The 22,655-nt window shown below is 47.0% G+C and overlaps 1 protein-coding gene across 1 annotated transcript in view; it reads right to left on the bottom strand.

The window, feature by feature from the left end:
* Positions 1–7,871: 7,871 nt before the first annotated feature.
* PIK3AP1 (phosphoinositide-3-kinase adaptor protein 1) overlaps positions 7,872–22,655 on the bottom strand; it is a 73,679-nt gene continuing 58,895 nt past the window's right edge. Inside the window, exons 10-17 of the mRNA XM_024218759.3 lie at positions 19,536–19,718; positions 18,397–18,462; positions 16,718–16,923; positions 14,906–14,978; positions 12,818–12,973; positions 11,308–11,378; positions 9,154–9,269; positions 7,872–7,991 (exon numbers count right to left, since the gene is read on the bottom strand). Coding sequence (XP_024074527.2) covers positions 7,937–7,991; positions 9,154–9,269; positions 11,308–11,378; positions 12,818–12,973; positions 14,906–14,978; positions 16,718–16,923; positions 18,397–18,462; positions 19,536–19,718 — 926 coding nt within the window. The 3' untranslated portion in view covers positions 7,872–7,936. The remainder of the gene's footprint in view (positions 7,992–9,153; positions 9,270–11,307; positions 11,379–12,817; positions 12,974–14,905; positions 14,979–16,717; positions 16,924–18,396; positions 18,463–19,535; positions 19,719–22,655) is intronic.

The following is a 22,655-nucleotide window of genomic DNA, read 5'->3' as shown; positions in this document are numbered from 1 at the left end:
CCTGACAGGAACAAAGGACACTGGCCTAGGCAACAACACAGGATCTGTTGGACTCTTGAGTGAGTCACCCCACTTTCCTTGGTCAGTTTGGACCTATGATGAGGTAATGCTCACCTGACTCTGAAGGGTGGGGCCAAAGCCAAGAGGGAAGAAAGAACATGATAAAAAGGGGTTTGCCATGCTCTCTCGCTTCCACCTCCATCTATAGACACCACCCCCAAACGACTAAAGCACTGATCAAAGGGGAGAGCCTGGCTGAAGGGTAACCAGCCAGCCTGTGGTGAGAAGCATATAAGTTTGTAAGGGCACTGAAAGTGTTAAGATCAGCTTAGAATGTGTTTTGTTTTTATTTCATTTGACCAAATCTGACTTGTTGTGCTTTGACTTATAATCATGTAAAATCTATCTTTTAAATTTGTTTGTTTATTCTACCTGAAGCAGTGCGATTGGTTTGAAGTGTGTCAGAGACTCCTCTTGGGATAACAAGCCTGGTACATATCAATTTCTTTGTTAAATTGACGAACTCATATAAGCTTGCAGCATCCAGTGGGCATAACTGAACACATGGATGGAGGTTCCTAGGATTGTGTCTGGGACCGAAGATATTGGCTAGTGTCATTTGGTCGCACAAGCCAAGCAGCAGCTGGCCAAAAGTGCTCACTCATGTAGCTGGGAGCAGCTTACATGCCAGAGGCTGTGCATGAACAGCCCAGGAGTGGGGGTTCTCACAGCAGAGCAGGGTAAGGCTGGCTCCCAGAGTCAAGGATTTGAGTAACCTAGCAGATCACCTGTCCAGATAACACCAGGGGAAGGTCACAACAGGACAGTAAGCAATCAGATTATAAATATTCCATTTCTTAGTCAAGGTCCTTCTGTTAGGTTTCTGTGCAGCACAGAGTAAAGAAATAAAATAAAAAAACACCCAAAGGCTATAGAGAACCCAGCTCATTACTCCCAATTCTTGTGCTGCAGTTACTGGATTGGCATTCTCTGCACCTATTAGTGACTGAAGATCCTTTCCACTGCCAATTCAGTTCAGCTTGGAGATTGGAATCCATTGTGGGGTGTTTAGTTCTGCACTAGCTGAAAGAAAACCCCAGTTGGGGTTGCTAGGAGTACTTTCAAGCTGCTAACCAGGCATGTCCTTGTTCACATCCAAACCACTCTCAGTGGAAAATTTATTTTGAAGTAGTTTAGGACCATGGCACAAGGAGAGGACAATATTAATTTCAAAGCTAAACACAAAAGCAAATATAGGACAGAGTTGACACCCTCCCAAAGCACGGGTGCTTGGAGACATAAGATGCCCAGGAAGTCACTTTGTCAAACAAGGCAGGCATGTTTACACAAACAGGTGTGTGAAAAGTTAACACACAGAGCTATTAAAGGAAGTGTCCTGCTCCTACTGCTTGTCCTAATCATGAGTACAAAGCCCTGCTCACACTGTGCATTGCTGAGGGTGGGGTATGGCAAGACCCAATCCTCTCCCCATAATAACCTCCAGAGACCCATTAAAGCCTTTTAAGCATAACCTTCACTTTGGGGAGGGAAAATGGAGACCTGTGGGGGCGTTCTTCCAGCACCTCCATTTGTTACCAACTAAGCATATACTGTTAAGTGGCCGATAGACTATTCCAAAGTAGTATTGTGACGGCAAAGCAATTTTGTTTTGCTAGCACATAAAAATGAAAGTCTAGTAGTTAAAAATTACCACTTAAAGTGCTGCAAAGTGGTGGCCATAAGCACTGGCAACTAAACATGAACATTTTCTCTTTCAAGAAGCAAAACCTTAATTTCCAGGGATTACCTGCTACCATCACAGACTCAGTGCAGTTCAAGAGCGAGGGAACAGTGTCATTCCAAAGAATGACAAAGCCAGGTATGCAAGATGCAGAAATCTGGTGCAAGCGTAACTATGACTCCATCCTGTCTGCACACCATGTGCTCCTTTGGATGCAGTGTGCAAACAGCACTTTAACCTAATCACATTGAGACCCAGTTAAAGTATTTTGCCCACAACTCCACCTCCTTGATTGGTGGCAGGAGAACACACGTTGATCTTCGTTTCACCTTTTCCATCCAATACTCGCCAAAAAGTAAGAGCCAGCACACAAACTATAATGTAGCTCTCTTCCAAATTATAACTGAAACTCAGATGCAGGTGATAAAAACCTTCTGTACGTGGCCCAAATGCTTTGGTCTGGCTCTTCAGGGCTGGGGTGGAGTAGTGAGAGCCCTGATAGCTCATTAACAAGTGCTCCAGAATCTAAGCTTCAATTTTGCAACAAGGGATGGATTCTGAGGCAAATTCCGCAGCCAAAATAGGGGCGTCCCCCTGAGGGAAGGGTTTGACCCTGGGCTGCATTAGCAACACCAGTTCAAGCTGTTCAAGGCAATCTGAGTTAAAGCCATTGTGTACATTTGAGGTGCTAAGTAATTTGGCAGTCTGAGAGGGCAGAGTTCTGAAACAGTGGAGAGTGCTCCAGGGCATGACTGAAGGGCAGTAGCTGTGAGGGCCCAGCACTGAAATAGAAGGGTGTCATGAATGGAGGTTGAGATTGAGGTGCACATTAGAAAAGCTATCTGGAAGCCAGGACTTGAACAGGGGGAATGCAGGGTTCAGATGCTTTGGAAGAAACATGCATGTGTCCCTCCTGCTACTACACACTTTCATAAGCACTAAAAGTCACAGTATATACTGACAGGTATTCTACACCCAATATTTCTGGGAGCATTTTAGAAAACCTGACGACAAGCCAATGTTTTCTTGCCATTGAAAAATACCATGGAAAAAGTTGCAGTATCACTTCACATATTTCTACAGTATTGGAAATCTGAACAGTAGTGCCGGATTAAGTATGAGAGAATCAGGAGGTGAGCCTGACTCAGCAAAATTACATTCCAAGATAATGGAAATCCAGAAAAAGTATGTTCGTTGCACATAAAATATGGCAGTAAAATGTGACTTGACTGAAGCACATTTATAAAAAAAAACCCTCCATTTTAATCAATCAGTAAAATGATTTTTGTACATTTAAATGATTTGAGTAAAATTTGCCATTGAGCTAATTTTCTGCTGCAGAAGAATGTAAAAAATTTTGACCGAATCATCAAGAGTATGTTGTGCAAACATGTAGTAGGTGCACAAACATCCCAATCTACATGTGAAGTATGCAAACATCCTGGTGTACGTGCACAATTTGAGTGCCAAAATTATGCCTGTGTGGTATGCATGCAGTTATGAAGACTGAGTTAAGGTTGTACCCAAACTGAAGAGACTGGTAAATTTATATTGTCAGTAATTGGAAGTTTATTCTGCAAAATGTAGACATATTTTTAAAAATATCCCAAACAAGTTACAGTTAGAAGTAAAAAACACAGCATTAAGCATCAGTTGATCAAATAATAAACAGAAGGCATATAAAAGCAATTTTCATAAGCTAGCGATAACATACCTTTCCCAAAAGGCAAAGAGCGTACATCATCCACTTGTCACCAAATATTGCACAATGCCAAATAATAAATAAATACACACATTCAGATCTTAGAAAAAGTCAACTGAACATGAAAGGTCCTTCATACTTTATGTTATATGGATTGATTAGGGCTGATTACAGTCACTTCCCCCATTTTGTGCAACTGGCAAACGCCACAGTCTGATCTTTTCTCATTGCAGCCTTAAGCATTGATTTTATGTTCTCTTCAGAATTGTAGCAAACTATGTTTTGCTTCAACCTTTCATAAGATGGGCAGAGCTCATGGGGGATGAGCCTGCATCCACTGAAGTCCCTGGCTAAATCCTCCACTGACATCAGTAGAATCAGGATTGGGCCCGTTGAGTGGTTTTTGACAAACATTTCTGTCCAAACAGCTTTATGTTTACTTTTTCAAAACAGGGTGTTGGAGAAAGATACAGCTTGGACTGAAGAAACTCAAGATCCCCCACATCACTCAGTCAGTGCATCCCAGTCCAGATTTGGACTGCCTGCCTCTTGGGAATGAGCGGAGAGTTCAGTCTCCACAGTTTGTTGGCAGACAGACTTCAAACTGAATAACAGGGCAAGGTAGTCTCATCTGCTCTGGTGGGTTTTGTATGCACACTGGACTGAGAGCAAACGCATTTCACTGACCAGCCATCACATGGTCACTGCTGACCCAGCCTCACTTGAATCAGTGTTTTGGAGGTGAAAGACCATTACCAGTGATCTCCCTGGGCTTTCATCTTAAAACAGGAACTTTTTTTTAATGCTTCAATTACAAACTTAATTACAAAGCATTTCTTCTTCCTCTCTTTTCCTACTATTTCAGCACACTTTGTTGCTTAGGCAGAGACAATATGCATTATATGTTCATCCAACACAAGAGCCTAAAGATGAAAGGAGACTGTTAAAGCACTGAGCCCAAAATAGTTTTTAATGACCAGCTGCAGACTAGTCAGGGTGAACTGAGGGCCAAATCTCTGGCAACCAATAAGGTGTGCTCAGGTTTTAAGACACCCCAGCTTGCCCGGGGTTTGAAAGCCATGCCCAAATCCCATGTTGACATGAATCAAGCATACGAAGCCATGATATCTTCTGCTCTGCTTTTCTTGGTATACTAAAAACAGTTCCTTGTTCTAGACTGCCAAGCATACAGACCTGCAGCTGATCCGCTTTATCCTCCCAAGGGCAGAGTTACAGGAAGAATATCACCAGGGGCTGCATTTGGCTCTAGCGACATAGCGGCACACCTGCACTAGACTGTAGGGTGACGTGTGTTTCCTCAGAGTGTAAGTGGGGCCTGAACAGACCATGTTTGTAATGAACCTTGATGCAACTGTCCCAGCTGTGGTCTCTCTCAATCAGCATAGTTGCACAATAGGCTTTGGAAAGTACAGAAGAACGCAACGGACACTTGTTTAAATGGACAGTTTGGCATGAGGAAAGTTCTGAGCAGCAAAAGAGGGAGGCTGGCTGGGCAGAGATGTGAGGGTTGTTTTTAGATGCCAGTTAAGCAGCTGAAACGAGTGGGGCGCAGCTCACTACTGAGCCCAACCGTAAAGTCTTAATCAATCCAGTGAAATTCCACCACAGAGATGTCACCAGAACATGTCCCTCTGACCAAACTCACATTAGAGGAAACCTGTGACAGTCTCCTCTAGTGGTGCAGAGTCAGAGTTTCCCAGGGTTGAATGGACAGAGTGTAGGCAGTCACTCCCCCTTGTCCCCCGCCTGCATGCCTGCTTTAACACAGGGGTTCTCAAACTTCATTGCACCCCGACCCCTTCTGACAACAAAGATTACTACATGACCCCGGGGAACAGGGGGACCGAAGCCTGACCCTACCCAAGCCACCCAAGGGCTTCAGGAGCAGGCAGGGGGCCTGTAACCTGAGCCCCACCACCCAGGGCTGAAGCCCTCGGGCTTCGGGCTCAGGTGGTGGGTTTAGGGCTTCAGCCCCAGACCCCAGCAAGTCTAAGCCAACTCCGGCAACTCCATTAAAACGGGGTTGCAACCCATTTTGGGGTTCCGACCCACATTTTGAGAACCACTGCAAGTTTAACATACACTGGCTACAGGTTTATCTGGAAAGGAAATGTTCTGAAATTGGGAGAGGGGCATCTTCATGCTTTGCTCTTTTCCTTCTGCCCCACATTCCTCAGTTCTTATACCCTGGGAGATAGGAAAGCAGTTAATTCCTGCAATGCTGCAGCACAGAACTGACCTTAGGGGCAGAGCACGAGAGAGCTACAGAGGCAAAGGAGCCCATGAGCTGCTGGTTGCACAGGGCTAAACCGAAGGGCAGAACCCACCAAGATGTGTGCAAAGTAAAACAGAAGTGAGCACTGAACAGGATTTGGCCCCTGAATTAACTCTCCTCTTCAGTTTTATTTCCTTTAACTCATTCCTTCCATTTGCAGTTTCATTTTCTCCTCGATTCGGTGAAGAAACTTTTTTCAGTTCAATGGAAAAGTGCTGGGGACTGCGCCCACTAGGGAAAGGGACACAAACCCAACTCCTGCTCTCTGGATCTCAACCCTTCCCCCCCGACTAAAGCGAGTCACCAGCAAGCTACGGCAAGCCAGCATTCAGAGCCTGTAGTGTTCCGAGTAACACCTGGTTAGTGGAGGAGAACACTCATGTACTTTTAAAGGAGCACCCATGGTGCTTGCTTGCAGTGTCATTGTAGCCTTGTGGGTCGCAGGATATGAGAGAGATGAGGAGGGTGAGGTAATATTGTTTATTGGAGCAGCTTCTGTTGGTGGAAGGGACGAGCTTCTGAGCCACGTAGAGCTGCACTGAAAAGAGAGTTTGCACTTGATTGTGAACTGAAGATGCGTTTCACAAGTGCCACCCTGAACTGTTTGAATGACCCACATCTCTACAAGCAACAGTAGGGGACACCCCGTGGATTACTTCTTCAGCAACTCCCTCCACTGGCCACTTGCTGTATTGCAGGGGATGGGGAGCTGCAACTCTGGTTGCTCTGTCGCCTGCTTACCTGAGCTCTCTCTGAGCCTAGAGGGCTGGGTTCAGCTAGAAAGGGATGGCTCCTCTCCCCCACACAGCTACCACAGGGAGGGAAGGGAAAAGAGAAGCTGAGAACCAACAAGTTATTGTTACCCAATTCTCTACCCTGGGCAGGGGCAGAGTAGCCTCTAACTTGTGCCAGCCATCAAAGGTCCCCTGTGAGCCATGTCAGCCAGGGATTGCTGGAGCTCCGTGTTCTCCTCACCCCAGGCCTGAAAGCCAGCTACCCCAACTCTCTGTGATGAGGACTTAGCAATGGGTTTTGCTCCTTGTGCCATCTGAGTGGCACAAGGGGGAGCAGAACTAAGAAGCCCTTTGACCTTTTTGAAAACACGCAGCCCTCGGGTGGATTTGGTTGGACACGGCTGCTGTAGGTGCAGTTTTGCTAAACAGGATGCTTAGGGCAAACAAAACCCAACCACTGAACGGGCTGTCTGTGCCCAGTGAAGTAAGCAACAATTAAATCCATATTTGAGCCACAAAATACATACACCTTATCAACACACGCTATTACAAAGCATAAACAGCCTTAACACAGATATGATACTCAAATGTGTACAGGGAAGGGGGAAGGTCAAAGGACTGCTAAAAATTTCTTCCCCTAATGCAAGAGGTCAGCTATTTGGATTTAAAGTAACAAGGCCCCTAGAAAGCATCTATATAGAGCTGTTTCATGTGACAGAGCAATTCCCTCACCAGCTGTTAGGGAGTCTTGCATCCAATGCAGTGTATATAGCACCTCGCTAGTGTCTTTCCCCATCCAAAGACAATGGAGTGGGCAGAGAAAAGGGCTGTATAAAAATGACTTTTGCTTGAATATGGAAGTCTTCACAAAGCCCTTTTTCCAAACCATCATGTCCAATAACTATTAAAGGAAGATCCGTTACAGGAGATTTGGTGGGAACGAGCCAGTGTCCAAATGTTACACCACCAAACTACTGAGATCCACTCTTCCGATGCAGCTCATGATGAGCATTCTTTGAGGACAGACTCTGAAAGGAGCTTTTAAAAAATATATATATATATTTTTTTTACATTTTCCAGTGACTCTCTTTAGTTGTTTTTACAACTCTCGGAGTGTAGGGTTCCAGTGAGGACAGCATGTTCTTGGTGGGAGGCGTAACCCCATATGAGGTGTAAGACAGTCAGAAGACTCATCCAAATTCTCTTTGCCACCTTGGATAGTTTTTCCTTAAAATCTAGAAGTCCCAAGGCACTCCAAGAAAAAAAAAAAGTCACAAAAGGCTGGGAGATTTCTCAGTGAAATGTTACTACAAAATGCACCAGAGCTGGGGGGCAGGGAGGGGGAAATCATCTGGCTTCCATCTATAAATAGTAAAAAAAGATCCTTTAAAATGTCTGTATATATATATATATATCTGTACACATACACACTAGAATATCCCATATTTCAATGATCTCAGGATTCAGCGACCTCGTGGGGGCACAGGTGGAGGAAAAAAGTTTTCGCTGCTTACAGGCCTGCAACAAGACACAGAAGCATATTAGAAACAGAGAACGGGTTTGTAACAACATTCTATTTAGTGTAAGAATGAAATGTACTTGATATTTAAGTTTGCATAAGAAGGGCAGAGTCTTATGCATTTACGTTTACATAAGAAGGTGAGCAGGAACTGGCAATCAGTAATTCATCAACGGAGATGGGAATAGAACCCAAGAGTCCTGTGTAATGCTGGACAAATCACTTTAACCTCTCTGTCTTGGTTCTTTCATCTATAAATGGCTACAACAGTATAGTAGCTGCCTGCCTCACAGGGCTGTTGGAAGATTGAATGTTTGTAGAATTCTGTGTTATACTAACACTCTGAACTTGCAGAATCTTTCTTCTGAGGCTCTCAGAATGAGAGAAAGGGGAGGGATATGGCCGGTAGCTGCAAGCTTCAAAAGCTGATTCACACCTGCTTTAGGGGGTTTAGTTATACAGTTGCAAGAGCCAAGGAAACATGGAATTCACTACTTCTGGACATGGCTGACAACTGTATCTGGACTTATTGTAACAGCTGGAGAAGTTTATTAACCTCTGTAGTTATACAAGCTAGGATTCTAAAGCCTGGATTACACAGAGTGGCACTGGTTTAATTAAAGGGATTTTGTTTTAACTGAGTTTGCAGAAATGTTAAAACACACCTTTAGTTAAGCTAGTGCAGCTTTAGGGCTGAAAAAAGTCCTAAAGGTAAACAAATCTACTTCCGAGTGTAAAAACAGATTGCCCAGTGGGAGGGAGTTCCCCCCATATACAGCATTGCCTGTGGGTGTATTGTGAGGGGTTCTTCTCCAAAGGATCATGTATTGAACCTCTGCCAAAGGCATGATACTGGATTAGATGGATCAATCTAATTCAGCATGGCAAACACCATGTTCCAATAACACAGTACCTTTTAGCGTGTAAGCTGTACTAATAGGATTGCCAGTCAGGTTACTAACCAGGAAAATTAATTCCACTAAGTACTATGTGAGTGTAAAATGGATTCCAGAATTTACACAAGATTTGTTTATTTTGTTAAAAGCCTTGTCATTCTGGTGAAAGGGATGTATTACATCTGCAGCCTTCTAGCTGTTTGCATTGTGCTACAAACACCAACCCCTCAGACACTTGTGTTCAAGCTCAAGTTACATGCTTTACCTGCTTGCACCTCGGGGAGGTATTCTCGGAGGCCTTTCAGGTAGCGTGAGGGGAAACCTCTCCACTTGCTGGGGTATTGGGCTGCGGCTTCTGGTAGCTTCCAGGATTTCATTATCCTACAAAAAGGAAAGACAGAAGGGGGAGTGAAGTTTTGCCAAAACATCCATAATACACTAGTATCTCAGATCCTCGTAAGGCTCTCCCTCAAATAAGCATATTTCCTTCAGTGTCATTACGGGCAGGGCCGGCACTAGGTTTTTTGCCGCCACAAGCAAAAAAATGTTTGGCTGCCCCCTATCCCAGCCCTGGGCTACCCCCCGCATCCCCCTGCCGCCCCAGCTCTGGGCCTCCCCCCACCCACACGCCCTGCTGCCCCAGCTCTGGGGTCCCCCCTTCCCCCCCCACCAGTGCCCCCGCACCCACAAACCCCCTGCCGCCCCAGCCCTGGGCTCTCCCCCCACCTGCACCCACTGCTGCCCCAGCTCTGGGCTCCCCCTTTCCCCCCCACCAGTGCCCCCCTACCCACCCACACACCTCCTGCCGCCCCAGCCCTGGGTCACTAGTAACTCGCTCCCAGGGCGGGTCATTGAGCAGGAATTTTAGATGTGCACAGAACACAGACAGGATTGGTTCCCATATGGTTACAGAACTCTAGTAAAGTGGAACAATTTTCAGCTTGTGTGATGGAGGATATCTGGAAGCATATTATAAGACTGTCCTCCATAAATGAGGAAAAGTTAAGGTGCCTTTATTATTCTTTTGTTCCACTCTTTGTTTCTATGGGGAATTTGCCAATGCAATATCACTGTCTTCCTTTTAAACAAATAAAACTAAAACTAAAACTAAAAAAAAAAGAAAAGGCAATGGCTGTTGAAAATAGCAATTCCAGTCCTAATAACCACTGGGGAGCATTTCTTGCTCAATTTTATCCAACTTTTTCTACAGCAAGTTACAGTGGATCAGTATATTTGATTTGGGAGAAATGAAGTAACAGCTGCCTGAATTGAGCTTGAGCACTCCTGAATGTTGAGGTGTTCAAATTTGGAGGGCAGGTGCTAGATTCCCTTTCTGAATATTAGCTAAATCTGGAAAGGAAAAATCATTTTCTGCTTCCATGGCTCAGACGTGGAAATCCTTCTACGTGCCTGGTTCTGTATCTAAAGCTGCCCAGGTCCAGAGCCTCCCCTCCCTTACTTTTCATTTTAAATTCTAGTGGGATCCACGTACCTCCCTTGCTAGGCTTCAGATAGAGAGGGGCACTGTCCATTTAGTCCACCCAATTCTTTCTTTGGGGGCTGCAAGGTGAGGTCACAGCAGTATCCCTAATCCAGTCTGGGGATGTCTTCAGAAGGGGATAGCTGGGCCAAAGCCTTCTACTCCTTGGGCACACTTGTTCCCCATCCCCAGGGCCACCCCGCTCTAGCAGCGAGCTCTCCATTCACAGCAAGCTGCAGCATGAGGTTTCAGCTACCTCACTCCATCCACCTCCCTTTCCTGTTGGTAGCAGCCAAGGGAATGCTGGGAAATGTAGTTCTTTCCCTGCTCCAGGGCTGGCTGTATAGGCAGGGAGCTAACCAAGGAACTACAGCTCCCAGGGCCCCCTGTTGGTTCTCAGCTCCCATGCTGGATCCCTGCCGCCCCTGCAAATGGGCTGCCCCAAGCACCTGCTTGCTTTGCTGGTGCCTAGAGCCGCCCCTGATTATGGGAGCATAACCTCTTGGCTGGACAAGTCAGTGTATGAAGATCCACTTACAATATGACCAAGAATACGGTTAGATGAACTATGAATAATATCCTGCCCAGGAGGTGTGCTAGGGGCCTTGTGGAACAGATCATTAGGAAAGGCTCCTGCCTCAGAGAGATTGCAAATAGACTATAGACATGAGGGCAAGACAGAAGGGGAGGAATTGGGCTACAGGGTTACATACATAAAGCTGTGAGGAGGATCTTTAGCAACCACATTTTAAAGTCATTTGTTTCTCGTATGTTTCACAGCAGAAGTGGGTTTTGTTTGATTTAAAGCATTTGGCTTTTTTGCCATTTATGCATTTTCAAGGGAAATATTTAAGAAGCCATTTAAAAACTAATGCAAAAACCAGGCCCAGGTTTGTCATGAAGGCAAACAGCCAGCATAGGATAAAGATGAAGGCTTACCTCGTTGTCACCTTCCATCCCACTACTGACACTCAATGTACTTCGAGTACTCGATCGGTTACTGGCACTACCTAGTTAGAAGACAAGAGACGAGCGCGTCACTAAATCTTGTCAATTTCTAGAGATATTAGCAACACAGAAGTCATTCTGAGCTCCTATTTACCTCTTAATGCCTATTACTTAACACTCATTTTAATAAACTCACTTACATTTTAATGCTTCCTTCAGCCCTCCACTCGCAATCATTTGCATTTCACTCAGCTTGGGCAGCAAAACCGGGCTCATTTACCTCACTTTGTTCTTAGCAAGTTTCTCACGCAAAGCCCTGCACTTGCACTGGGGTTTCCAACACCCTATTTCATTGAAAGTTTGTGACTCTGACACTGGCTTATTTTCACATTGGATACACACCTTATTTTCATGCGTATTTAAATTGACACTCCCATGGCAGTTCCATTAGTTACACTGACATAGCAGTATCTAGATGTCTATGCAGTATTGGCATAATACGCTACAAGATTAGAAAGCTCAAGAATCTTTTTTAAACCAAATGGGGTGTTTAGAGGTCCCCAGAGCCCCCACATTTAAACATAGTGGCACTGGAGCCAGGGCTAGTCCGTTTGCCACAGGAGGAACTCCCAGCTTTTGGAGAGCTGCCCAGGCCCAGCTGGTATGAATGGATGGCACCTTCAGAGATCCCCACCCTCCCTCCCAACACAGTTCTGGGAGAGCCAGCCCACTCTTTGAGGAACCAGGACCACAGCCAGATTGTGCTGGGGTAGGGGGTAGCTAGGTTGGAGGAACCCCTATAAAATTGGTACCCTGCCTAACTCCCATCTCGTATAATGATCTATACACGAGTCATTGGCCAGCCCACCACAGTTGGCCTCCACCCCAGAGATCTGCCAAACATACCCAGCCAAGGTGACAGTGGCAACCTGCTGGGGCCCAGTTCTGCCTTCACAGGCAGCGAATAACCCCTGCTGATTTCTATCAGAGTTACTCAGCCTGCAGTGAAAATCAGGAGCTACATGCATCATTTGCATGAAATGGAGCAGATTACAAGCAAACTTCAATAACATATTCAAGCGTGTCTGAGTCACTGAGGAGCCCAAGTTCCATTGGCTATCACTTCTGAAAGCGTGAGCCCTTATCTATAATAGCAAAGGGAATTGCCCATAGAGACTACTGGGTGTTCAGTTCCCTGCATGCAATGTTCCTAGGCTCTGCAAATCAAGTTGGTGCACTGCATGCTGGGAAATTGGGGATTGTAGCCAGGGGCCAATTTCCTTCCTATTTAAAGCAGCTGCTACTGAAGTCACTGGGAGGTGTGTTTTTGACTTCAATGGGAGTAGGATCAGACTGATGCATTCTGGGGCTAATGCTGTAGTGTTTGCCTTGGAGAGTTCTGAGGGCTAACTTTGCTCCTGCTGATTCCAAAGGCAGGCAGAGGAGATGATTTCAGGCCAGCTTTCCTGTATGGGATGCCTGAGATGCATGGCTTGCTTACTTGCAGTGCTAGAGGTGCTTTCTGTTTTCCACTCTCCTCGCTTTATCTCCTTTCTTGGTGGGAAAACAGTTTTCCTGGGGCCAAATTCATAAATGCCACATTCCAGTTTCCCGGGAGCATTGTGAGACGGTCGTATAGGCACCGTGATTTCCAAGTCTAGAAGGGAAAATAGCCATGAACAAGTCAGTGGCAGCCTATCTCAGGTACTACAGGCTACTTATACTTGAAACAGAGGATTAAACATGAATTACTCAAGCACTGATTCCCACAGGGGCTTTGCTTCCATTGCTCAATTTCCATCAACATTCAGATGGACTGGGCCGATCGACCACACTGCTACTGCTTGCAAAGGGAAGGTCACAGGACTGAGTCATATTAATTTGGTTTAGTGCAAACAGAGGACACTTATCCACAGGAGCATCCCCATTGATGATTAGCAGACACAACCACCTCTGGGCTGGAGCAACATTTAGCGTTACTATTCTCTATGAACAAAAGAAATGCACCCATTGGAATGACTCAGTTAACACTTGGCTCCTCCAGTTCTCTTGCCCAGCTGTGGCAGTAGGTAGAGCAGCCGAAGGGTTGATGTTAAGGTTCTCATGCCCTATTCCCGACTGCCACTAACTTGCTGGGTGCCCCTGGGCGAGTCAGTAAATCGCTCTGCTCAGGGACGTGATGTTGTTGCTGCAGGCAGGAAGAGCTGAGGAGATGAAGGAGTCAGCACTTGTAAAGCTCTTAGCCTGCGAGAAGCACAACAGGAACGGTGAGGGGTGGGGAGGCTAGAAGCTATGGGCCGTGTACATGCATCTACTACTTCAGCTCCACTCCTGCCTGTCAGACAACCTGTCAGAATCAACTTTTTACCATAGTTGGCCTTCCTGGTCTCCAAAATGGAACAGACAGAAGATCCAGGAGTCCAGATCCAGTAAGATCACACAGGGCAGCCCAGGCGCTGACCCAAACCTTTCCCTCACTCAAGCCAAGGGGGAACCATGCTGCCCAGGAGCTGTGTGGCCCAACCTCCGAACGAGGAAGCCGGCAGGGTGGGAGGTTGCTGAGCACTAGGACAGCCTGAGTCTAGGGAGGAGGTGGTCAATGTACTGCACTAGCCTGAAGGCCAGGGGGTTTAGGCACCACCTAACTGAAGCGGTGGAGAAGAGATCCCCCTCTTACACCTCACCAGCAGCAGTCCCACTTCTTAGTAAGACATGAACAAGGCCCCAAGAGCGCAAAGCCTTCCCCAGCCCCACTGAGCTGGGGCGGGTCTCTGCAGCCATCCGAGTCAGCTGCAGACATCTTGGAAGGGGCAACAGAGGGCTACCAGCTCTTGAACAGAGTCTTCAGCCCAGGGGCACTTTGCTGCCCCATCCCTGCTCTTCCCCACACTCCCCTGGCAGCTCCAGGCATGTGACTGTAGCAGCCTCTTGTAGGGGCAGCATTTCTCCAGAAGGTCTATGGGGGCAGGCAGTGTCAGCAGCCAGGCAGAGCTCTTTCAGGGACCCTGCAGATCCTTCCACACCAGCCTGACTGTCCAGAACCTTGGGCAGACCAGCACAGAGCTCCTCATCCACAGGAGTAAGGGGCCTACATGAAGGGGAAGGAATGGGCTCTGAATGCTCAATCTTTAGAAGGCTTGTAGCTTCCAGGGCAGCTGGTTCTACCAGTGCATAGTATGATCTCTCCTGCCTCCAAGATCTCTTGTATCAGGAAACAGTTACAGGACCAGGCGCTTGGCCCTTCAGTACAGCCTTTGATTCCTGGATCTCCAGGGGCTTCCATTCATGGCCTAAGACTCACCCCTGGAGATGGGTAGCATCCTCATTTACAGACAGGGAAACTGAGGCACAGGCAGTTAAGTAGCTTGCCCATGTTTTAACTGCTGATATATCATACAGGTGTGTATTTTATGAGTATATATTACACACAGATGAGTATATTAATATATTACACAGAGTTAATAAAATACATGCAGACAAGTTCCAGCCTACAAAGCCCATGCAGATGAGTGCGGGATTGGCAGACACTCTGCAAGTGACCCCATTAGTAGCTTCGTTACTGGAGAGAGAGTTTGAGTAAGTTTGTTACCTGAACGTTTTCCCGTTTTTTGCTTCTCAATTTGCCTCCGGGTGATGCTGTCTCGTAGCCGTTTCAGATTTTCCTAGAACGTCACAATACATTCTTTTCAGTGCTTGGGATAAATGAACACATGCAGTTTTATGATGGCACCAAGAATGTACTTAAAAATCTGTCTCCAAGCTGCATCACCGGCAACAAAATCTGTCTGGAGTTCAATCTGTGCGACTGGGTTTTAATCTATTCCCGGGAGAAGTCCACATAGTGTGCGCATGGCTTTTCAGGAACCAAGCGATTTGAAGATGCTCATGGCATATGTTCCGAATCAGGCTCAGAGACCCACCAATATCTTGTGGAAAAGATCTAGAGAACATTCTGTCTGGAGAGGATTCTGCTGATCTTATATACCCCGGTTTCCTGTGTTTCTATTCCTCCTATTATGGACACTAGCACAGAAAGAGGATTTGTGCTGCTGCTCACTGCCCACCTGATGTCACCACCAGCCATTTCCATGAGGCAAGCAGGAGACGGTGAGTGCAGGAGGGGAGCGGGCTGCCATACATCCCAATTTCTGAGGCTCGGTCCTGGTGGAATTCAAAACCTCCCTGCTGAAACAAGGGGGGAACTGCAGTCCAGAAACACAGGTGGGGCTGATGAGACATCCCCACAGCATGACAGTGCCTGGTGACGATGCTGTCTTATGGGGATGCGAGTGTTGCAGTGTGGAGAGAGGACAGTCTCAGATGACAGAGCCTTAAAAAGGAGGCAACCCTATACAAGTGGAGACACAGCAGTTGCACCCGCTAGGCAACTGAGTCGAGTTTAAAACCAGAGCAGCAACTGTGCTCCACCCCAGGGAGAGAGGATAACAGGGTGGAAGGAGGCAGACTTGACTCTTAAGAGCTGTTCTTGTCTCCAAAGAACATCCCAGCAAACATCTGCTGGAACGATGGCAGCAGGCACAGAACCTGCCCCCAGCAGGCCTTTAATCTAGGGAGAAGTGAGGGGTTCTCATGAGGCCCTCTGGATAAAGAAGACCACCCCTGGGCGAGAATGAGGTGGAGGAAGTGGCTTGCTCTTGTCCTGCCAGCACCTACAGGAGTCTCAATTTCCATCAGCCCCCCACAGCGCTCTCGCAGACACCAGGGCTGGCTCTGTTGCAGTGCGAACGAGAGGCTATGCTAGGAGCTGGCATCACATTTAAGGTGGGAATGCCGCTATGGCTGGAATATGAAAAATTAAGACTTGGATGCTCATTTCCAGACCCCCACTACAAACTGCTGAGTGACAGTAACCCTATGAATCTCTCATGGACTAGTCACAAGTTAGGTGCTTTTTCCAAAAGCAGGTTCTCCTGAACACCCTGAGAGTCATCAGTAGGAAGTCTCTGGAGGCCGTAGGTGGGGGAAGCCTTCTCTTATTCTGGTTTGCAAAGTGCCAGGGGAGGTTCAGCCCTTACCCCCTCTCCCCCCAGGGATTAGGCACAAAGTCATAACCTTCTGATGGGTGTGGGGTGGCCTGTCTGATCTTAGTTGGGTGGGGCTCAGTCCAATTCCTGGTAAGCAGGGATCCACATTACAAAAGTCACCCCCACAGTCACTGGTCCCTCGTTAGGCCAATTCAGAAGGGAGGCCAGTGACTGAGCAGGACTGGGGACCCCCGCAGGGACAGCCAATCCAGCTCAGAGGTGAGACCTGCTGGTGGGGCAATTTCAGAGACACTAGTAATGCTGGCTGCATTGTACCTATTCTGTAAGCAGAGAATGGAATTCACCAGCCCCAAACTAGCTAAGAAGGTGTTTTTAACCGTGGTAGACGCCTGTACCTGTTGGAACCGGAATGATTCCGATCTCTTCTTCTGGTTCAGTTGCCACTCCTTAAAATGGAGCACGGCTTCATCAACATTGAGAATCCCCATCTTGACTTGTTCCTGTAGCGTAATTAACTGCCGCTGACCTGGGGTTTTCATCCCAGCGAATGGGTCGTATATGCTTGATTGTGACTGGTCCCTGACAAGCCTGACTGCAGGCTCTGAAAAGAGAAAGTTAAACACGTACTGAGCTTGGGGTTGTTTTTTATACTCAGGGACACAGAGATTAGCTGCCCCACACCATTATGTTACTGCAGGGGTAGAGCAGAGATTCTTAACAGACAAATCAGGAAATGCCAGTGTCTGGTTCCAACAACTTAGGTCTCCTGTCCCAGGTGCTTTCTGTGACATGCAGCTATTTAGTGGTATTCCCATAAAATCTAGAGGCCCTGGCCAAAATCAAGAGCCCTTGTTTGCAAACACATAGTAGAGACTGTCCTTGTCCTTAACAGCTGGGAGTTTAAATAGATGGCACACAGGATATGAGGGGAAACTAAGGCACAAAGCAGGGCAGTGACTTGCCCAAGGTCTCCCAGCAGGTCAGTGGCAGAGTCAGATCTCCTGACACCCAGCCCAATGACCTAGGTAACTAGAATAAGCCGCTTCTCAACCACTAAGAGCAAAGACCTGCCACTGCCAGCCTGAAGATCTCCAACACTGTGGTTTACTGGATCCACCACTGGACTGAGACTCAGGCCTGAGTTTTAGTCTCAGCTCTGCCACTGGCCTACTAAGGTGACCTGGACAAGATACTTCCTCTCTGCCTCGGTTTCCCCATATATAAAATGGGAATAAGTATACTGACCTTCTTTGTAAAGCATTCTAAGAACACTTGATGAAAAGCCACCACGACAGAGCCATGTATGACTATTAAGGCCCCAATTTTGAAATCTAGGAAATTGTGGGTGGCTCAGTACCTATCAGAGTCAGACCCCTGAGGTTTGGGTACAACACTAGCAGCATCATGTAATGAACACTGTAAATCTAATGGGACAAACCCTGAATACAGGGTTTGGCTGCTAGGAAAACACCAGCTCTATAAATGGAGCATCCTTCCCCGACTTTGGGCAGGCCAACTTCACTTTTCACTGAAAAAGCTGGATTATTTTCTGTTTACACTTCTTCATTTTCATTGATTATAACAGCGATAGTGACCCCTGAGTCCGACACTTCCTGACAGCTAGTGAGTGGCAACGGATAAAGCTGGTTGTTAACTACCGGGAAACCACACCCTGTCTTAAGGCACTCCCCTGAATGTCTTAGAGCACTTTAGTCTAAAAGCAACAAAATGAACTAAGGATGTATGGCCCAACAAACAATCATACCAGTACTGGCATGCCTCATTGGCGACAAATACAGCCCCACTCCTATTACCAGCATAGAGGGGTGAATAAACCACCTCCCAGTGACAATCCATAAACAAAGCAAATAGCTAGCCTTGCAGTCACAAAGCTAGGATCCTCCCTGGCACTCTGTCGTAGGGAGCCAAAAGACCGATGGGTGAGGAGTCATGCGAGCACTAGTGGAGCTGGTCAGCTCATTGGCACATACACACACTTCATTCACATTAAATTAGCTTGCCAGCTTTCCTCTTGCATTATTGGAAAGTTCTCTGAAACAGACACCTGACTTACCTTTCTTAATCTTCCCTGCAGAGACATACAGATTCCCAGGTCTTTCGTGAGCTTTCCCTGCAAATACTATAAAACAGGTATTCCTTAGACACCTCACCACATCACAGACAGGACAGAAATGGTAAGGTTACACAGGAAATTGAGCAAACCCACTGAAGTCAAGGGAGAAAATAAGACAAGGGACAGCATGGTAGAAACACCCTTCCCGTGGACAGAATTCAACCATGCAATCCATTCCTAACACAGGACTGAATACACTTTTCCAGAGATGTTTTAGTGTCAGGCCTGCTGCTGGATGCCCCTATAGATGATGCTCCAGAATTTGGTTATAATTTCTTTTTTAAAGAATTGCAATGTGTGTATTCATACAAAACATTATGATGGAGAGTTCCAAAGCTGCCTAGAAGATAATTGCACAACTCGCTTTAATTTCAATGGAGATTGTGCATCTAAGCCCCCTAGGTAGCTTTGAAAATTTCAGCCATAATGGATGGTTTTGTCTACATAAGAATGGCCGTACTGGGTCGGACCAATGGTTCTTATGTAGACAAAGCCATTTACATTTCGCCTTACCTTTTCAGAGGAACTGAAATAAAATTATCTTCATGGTAGGGAGTGTTATCTAGTAGTTAGAGAAAGGGACTGGAGTCAGGACTCCCAGGCTCTATTTCCAGCTCTACGGATTCAGTGACACCTTTACATAGTCTCTGTGCCTGAATTTGCCTATCAGCACAACAGCCATGCCATTGTCTACCTTGTAACTTTAGGCACTTCCCAACAAAACTGGGTCTGTCCAGAGCAGACCATAGCTGATCCTGGCTTTGGAAGCCTGCAGTCCGACTGCTTACACTCAAGCCAAGACCTCAGGATGCAAACACCACAGTGTTTTGGGAGAGGGAAGAAGGGTGAAATCCAGATCTGGATCCCAATAGGAGGCCCATCTCTTATGGAATGAACCAAGAACCTAGAGGTGAATAATCTAAACTCTGGGGATTTTGGAAGCCAGACGAGGATTCTGATCAAGGTCTGGGAGGTGGGCCCATCGCTGTCCCACTTCTACAACAGGTACTCCATGCAGTATCTGCTCTGCTCTGTACTGCTGGGCACAGAAATACAGATGGTTCTGGTACAGGACTCACCTTTGGAAATGTACAGCTCCTTCTCTTGATGAAGGGAGCTGGAGTCAGGCCTCGGAACAGGAACTGGAGGTCTGTTGACCATTTCCTGAGGGAAGTCATCCTGCTCCACAGTGTAGTAAAGTTCATCCTCACCGCACTGCTGGTAGGGATCATCCTCTGAATCTGGCAGATCTTTGCTACTGCCTAGAAAGCAACTAAAGTCAGTGAGACACCAAGCCACCCAAAGCTGTGCTGCCATCTGCACTGTAGCTCTCATCAATCACACAGCACACTGTGCCTGATGACACTGGCCATAATTGAATGGAAATAGACACACTAATTTTTTCAGTGGTTTTTAAGTGCCTAGAACTGTTCTTTATCTGGTCACCAATGTCTGGTAGTGGGTTAAGTGCCTGAAGTAGGTACCACCTTCTTTGGTGCGGGTATTTTCAACAGTGCCTGTCCTTCCTGGATCATGAAGGACTGTGGTGAAAAGCTGTAGGGCTGTAATAAATTTGGGATGTTAACAGTGTTTGTTGCTTACATTAGTCATCTGCCATCTACTGGATCCCAGCTGCTAGTGAAACTATCACAGCACTGGGTTTCAAAGGCCAGCATCTTAGCCGGGGTTAGTATATTTACCAGCTGCTGAAACTGACCAAAAGTTGTGTTATCTGAGGAGCATTATTCCTTTCTCTGCTGCAGCCACTGGCCACTGCCAGGCAGAATACTGGCCGAGAGGACTATGAGTCTCTTCTGATAGGAAGTAACTCCTGTGTTCCTGTCTGCGTATTCACTAACTGGAATGCTGACGTCTTGGCGTGGGAGCTGCACCAAACCACTTGGATCCTCTCAGTGGAAGAAACCCACTCTGGTACTCACATGTGGCCCACCCTGAGCGCCTCGCTATCTTTAACCTATTTATCCTCAGCACCCCAGTGAGGTAGGGGAGTGCCATTGTCCCCAGTGGGAACTGAGGCTCAGAGCGGTTTAAATGACTCACACAAGGTCACAGCATGTAACTGAACCTGGGTTTCCTGAGGCCCAGGCCCAGGCCCTAGTCACTGGGTCACCCCTCCCCCTTCAGTGAGGCAGGTGACCCAGGGCTGTCTCTGCATGGCTGGCAAGGGCAGGGGTATGTGCAGAGCAGCTGGGGGATTAGTGTTACCAGGGGCAGTTCAGTCTTGTTCTGCTTCTGAGCTGGTGACGTGGGGAAGCAGAAGAGGAGCCACCAGGAATCTGAAGAGTCAGAGAGGCAGTAAGGGCTGGGGACTCAGAGCATGTCGGGGAGGGTGGCGGCACAGAGCTGAGGGCTGACTTGAGTCGGAGAATGCAGAGGGGCAGGGATCAGAGCCGGAAGCCAGGCAGGCAGCAGCAGAGGGGCATTTGCATTTAGCCAGGGCATCCAAGAGGGCAGCAAATCAGGTTTCCCAGTTGGATTTTCTTCCCTCCAGCCATGTAGTAAGAATCACACTTCCACACTGGCATGAAATCCACAGGCCCACTGTGGCCTGGCCAAGCCACGTTCATTTAATCCTCCTGACTTGACCTAATGGCCAGTTCCTCTGCTAGGCCCACGTGCCCTCCTGAAGGCTCAGAGCAGCACAGGCAGGTACCAGCCTGCGGCAGGCTTTCCCAAAGCAACACTCAGGCCTAGTCTATGCTTATAAGGTTTTCTGGTATAGCTCTCCTGACAAAACCCATCTAGTGCAGACCCAGCTTATACCAGCAAAAAGTAGCGTTTGCCAGTATAGCTTAGCACACCTTGTTTCGCTTGCCAAACAAGTATAAATTCTACCAGCAAAAATGCCGGTATAAGCCCTGGCCTCAGACACCTGTTGCTCTCCAGAAAGCAACAGCACCCGGTTCACCCAAGCAACTCCCCCGATACTTCCTAGCTGATCAGCAGCACAGCCTCCTGAAAATGATCCCTTGCCATCAACCGGAGACTAGCAACAAAGAGTGATTAAGAAACTTAGTGGCTGGAATTCAAAGAGGGCTTCATAGCTGCATGGCTGTTAATTATTTGACCTGCACAAGCAAAGAGTAAGAGGAATCCAACCTCACACAGTTTTATTTCTCCTTTCTAGGCCGCTATTTTCCACAGAGGTCTTTTTGCCTACGCATCCCCAGCTTCCCGTGGTATGGAGAAATGCCCCAGCTTTCCATAATTAAGGTTTAAGATAGCCTCCCTGTACAGGCCAGAATTTGAACAAACACCCTACTAACTTCATCAAGCGATCCATCCGAAGTTATGTGAAATGTTTTACCCAAGGGCAGATCTTGGATGTTCAGCATTTGGTACAAGCAGGATAAGCCATTTTAGAAGCAGTGTTGCCAAAACATGGTTTTAGCATGAGTGACACAGCATGTGGTGTTGGGCAATCAAGAACCTCTGCTTTCATTTAAATAAAAAGCCAGCTGATAGCCCTCATAGTTCTGGAGAAAAGCGTGAAAACCTGACCTGAGCGTACAGTAAAGGCCTACAAAGCAGAAAGCAAAGAAAAATCTCTCAGTCTCATGATCTTTGAACACTTACAACTGCCCACACTGGAGACAATGGGGTTCAAGAGAAGGACTGTTCTCAGTTCTGAACGTTAATATTTGCCTCCTCCTCTCCCCAAAGAAACTTGGTCTATGAATGCCAACTTTGTCATTAGGTTGTCTGGCCCAGGAGGTGTGTACAGTCAAATCTGCTGACTTCAGTGACAAGAAAATGTTCGATTGTTACCTCTTAACCCAACAGAAACACACCTAGCAGAGGGAGCTGGATTAGATTCCTTCTTGTGCAGCCTCAGGATTGTTCACTAAATTCTATGAGTTGCACCTACAGACAGTGCGTTTGCACAGCATCACTAAAGGCCTAGTTTGACTTGCAGAAACTTGGGCTTGTTGACACAAACATCTAGTTCTCGGCAAGCTGAGGTGTGAATCTACCCCACGCTAGCCTGCCATGGACTAACTGTCTGAGTGGACACTGCTGACGCATTTGTTAATGGACTTTGATCTAGTCTTTTTTGAAACGGGACTAGATTAAAAGTGCATTAACAGTTTGTTAATGTGTCCATGTGGACAGTGGTCTGTGGCAGGCTAGTGCAGAGTACATTCACACAGGGCTGGCTCTGGCTTTCTGGCCGCCCC

The sequence above is a fragment of the Terrapene carolina genome, unplaced genomic scaffold (genome assembly GCF_002925995.2).
Source record: "Terrapene carolina triunguis isolate 2854851 unplaced genomic scaffold, T_m_triunguis-2.0 Scaffold310, whole genome shotgun sequence".
In the NCBI taxonomy this organism is placed as follows: domain Eukaryota; kingdom Metazoa; phylum Chordata; order Testudines; family Emydidae; genus Terrapene; species Terrapene triunguis.
This window is presented reverse-complemented; position numbering and strand designations above follow the sequence as displayed.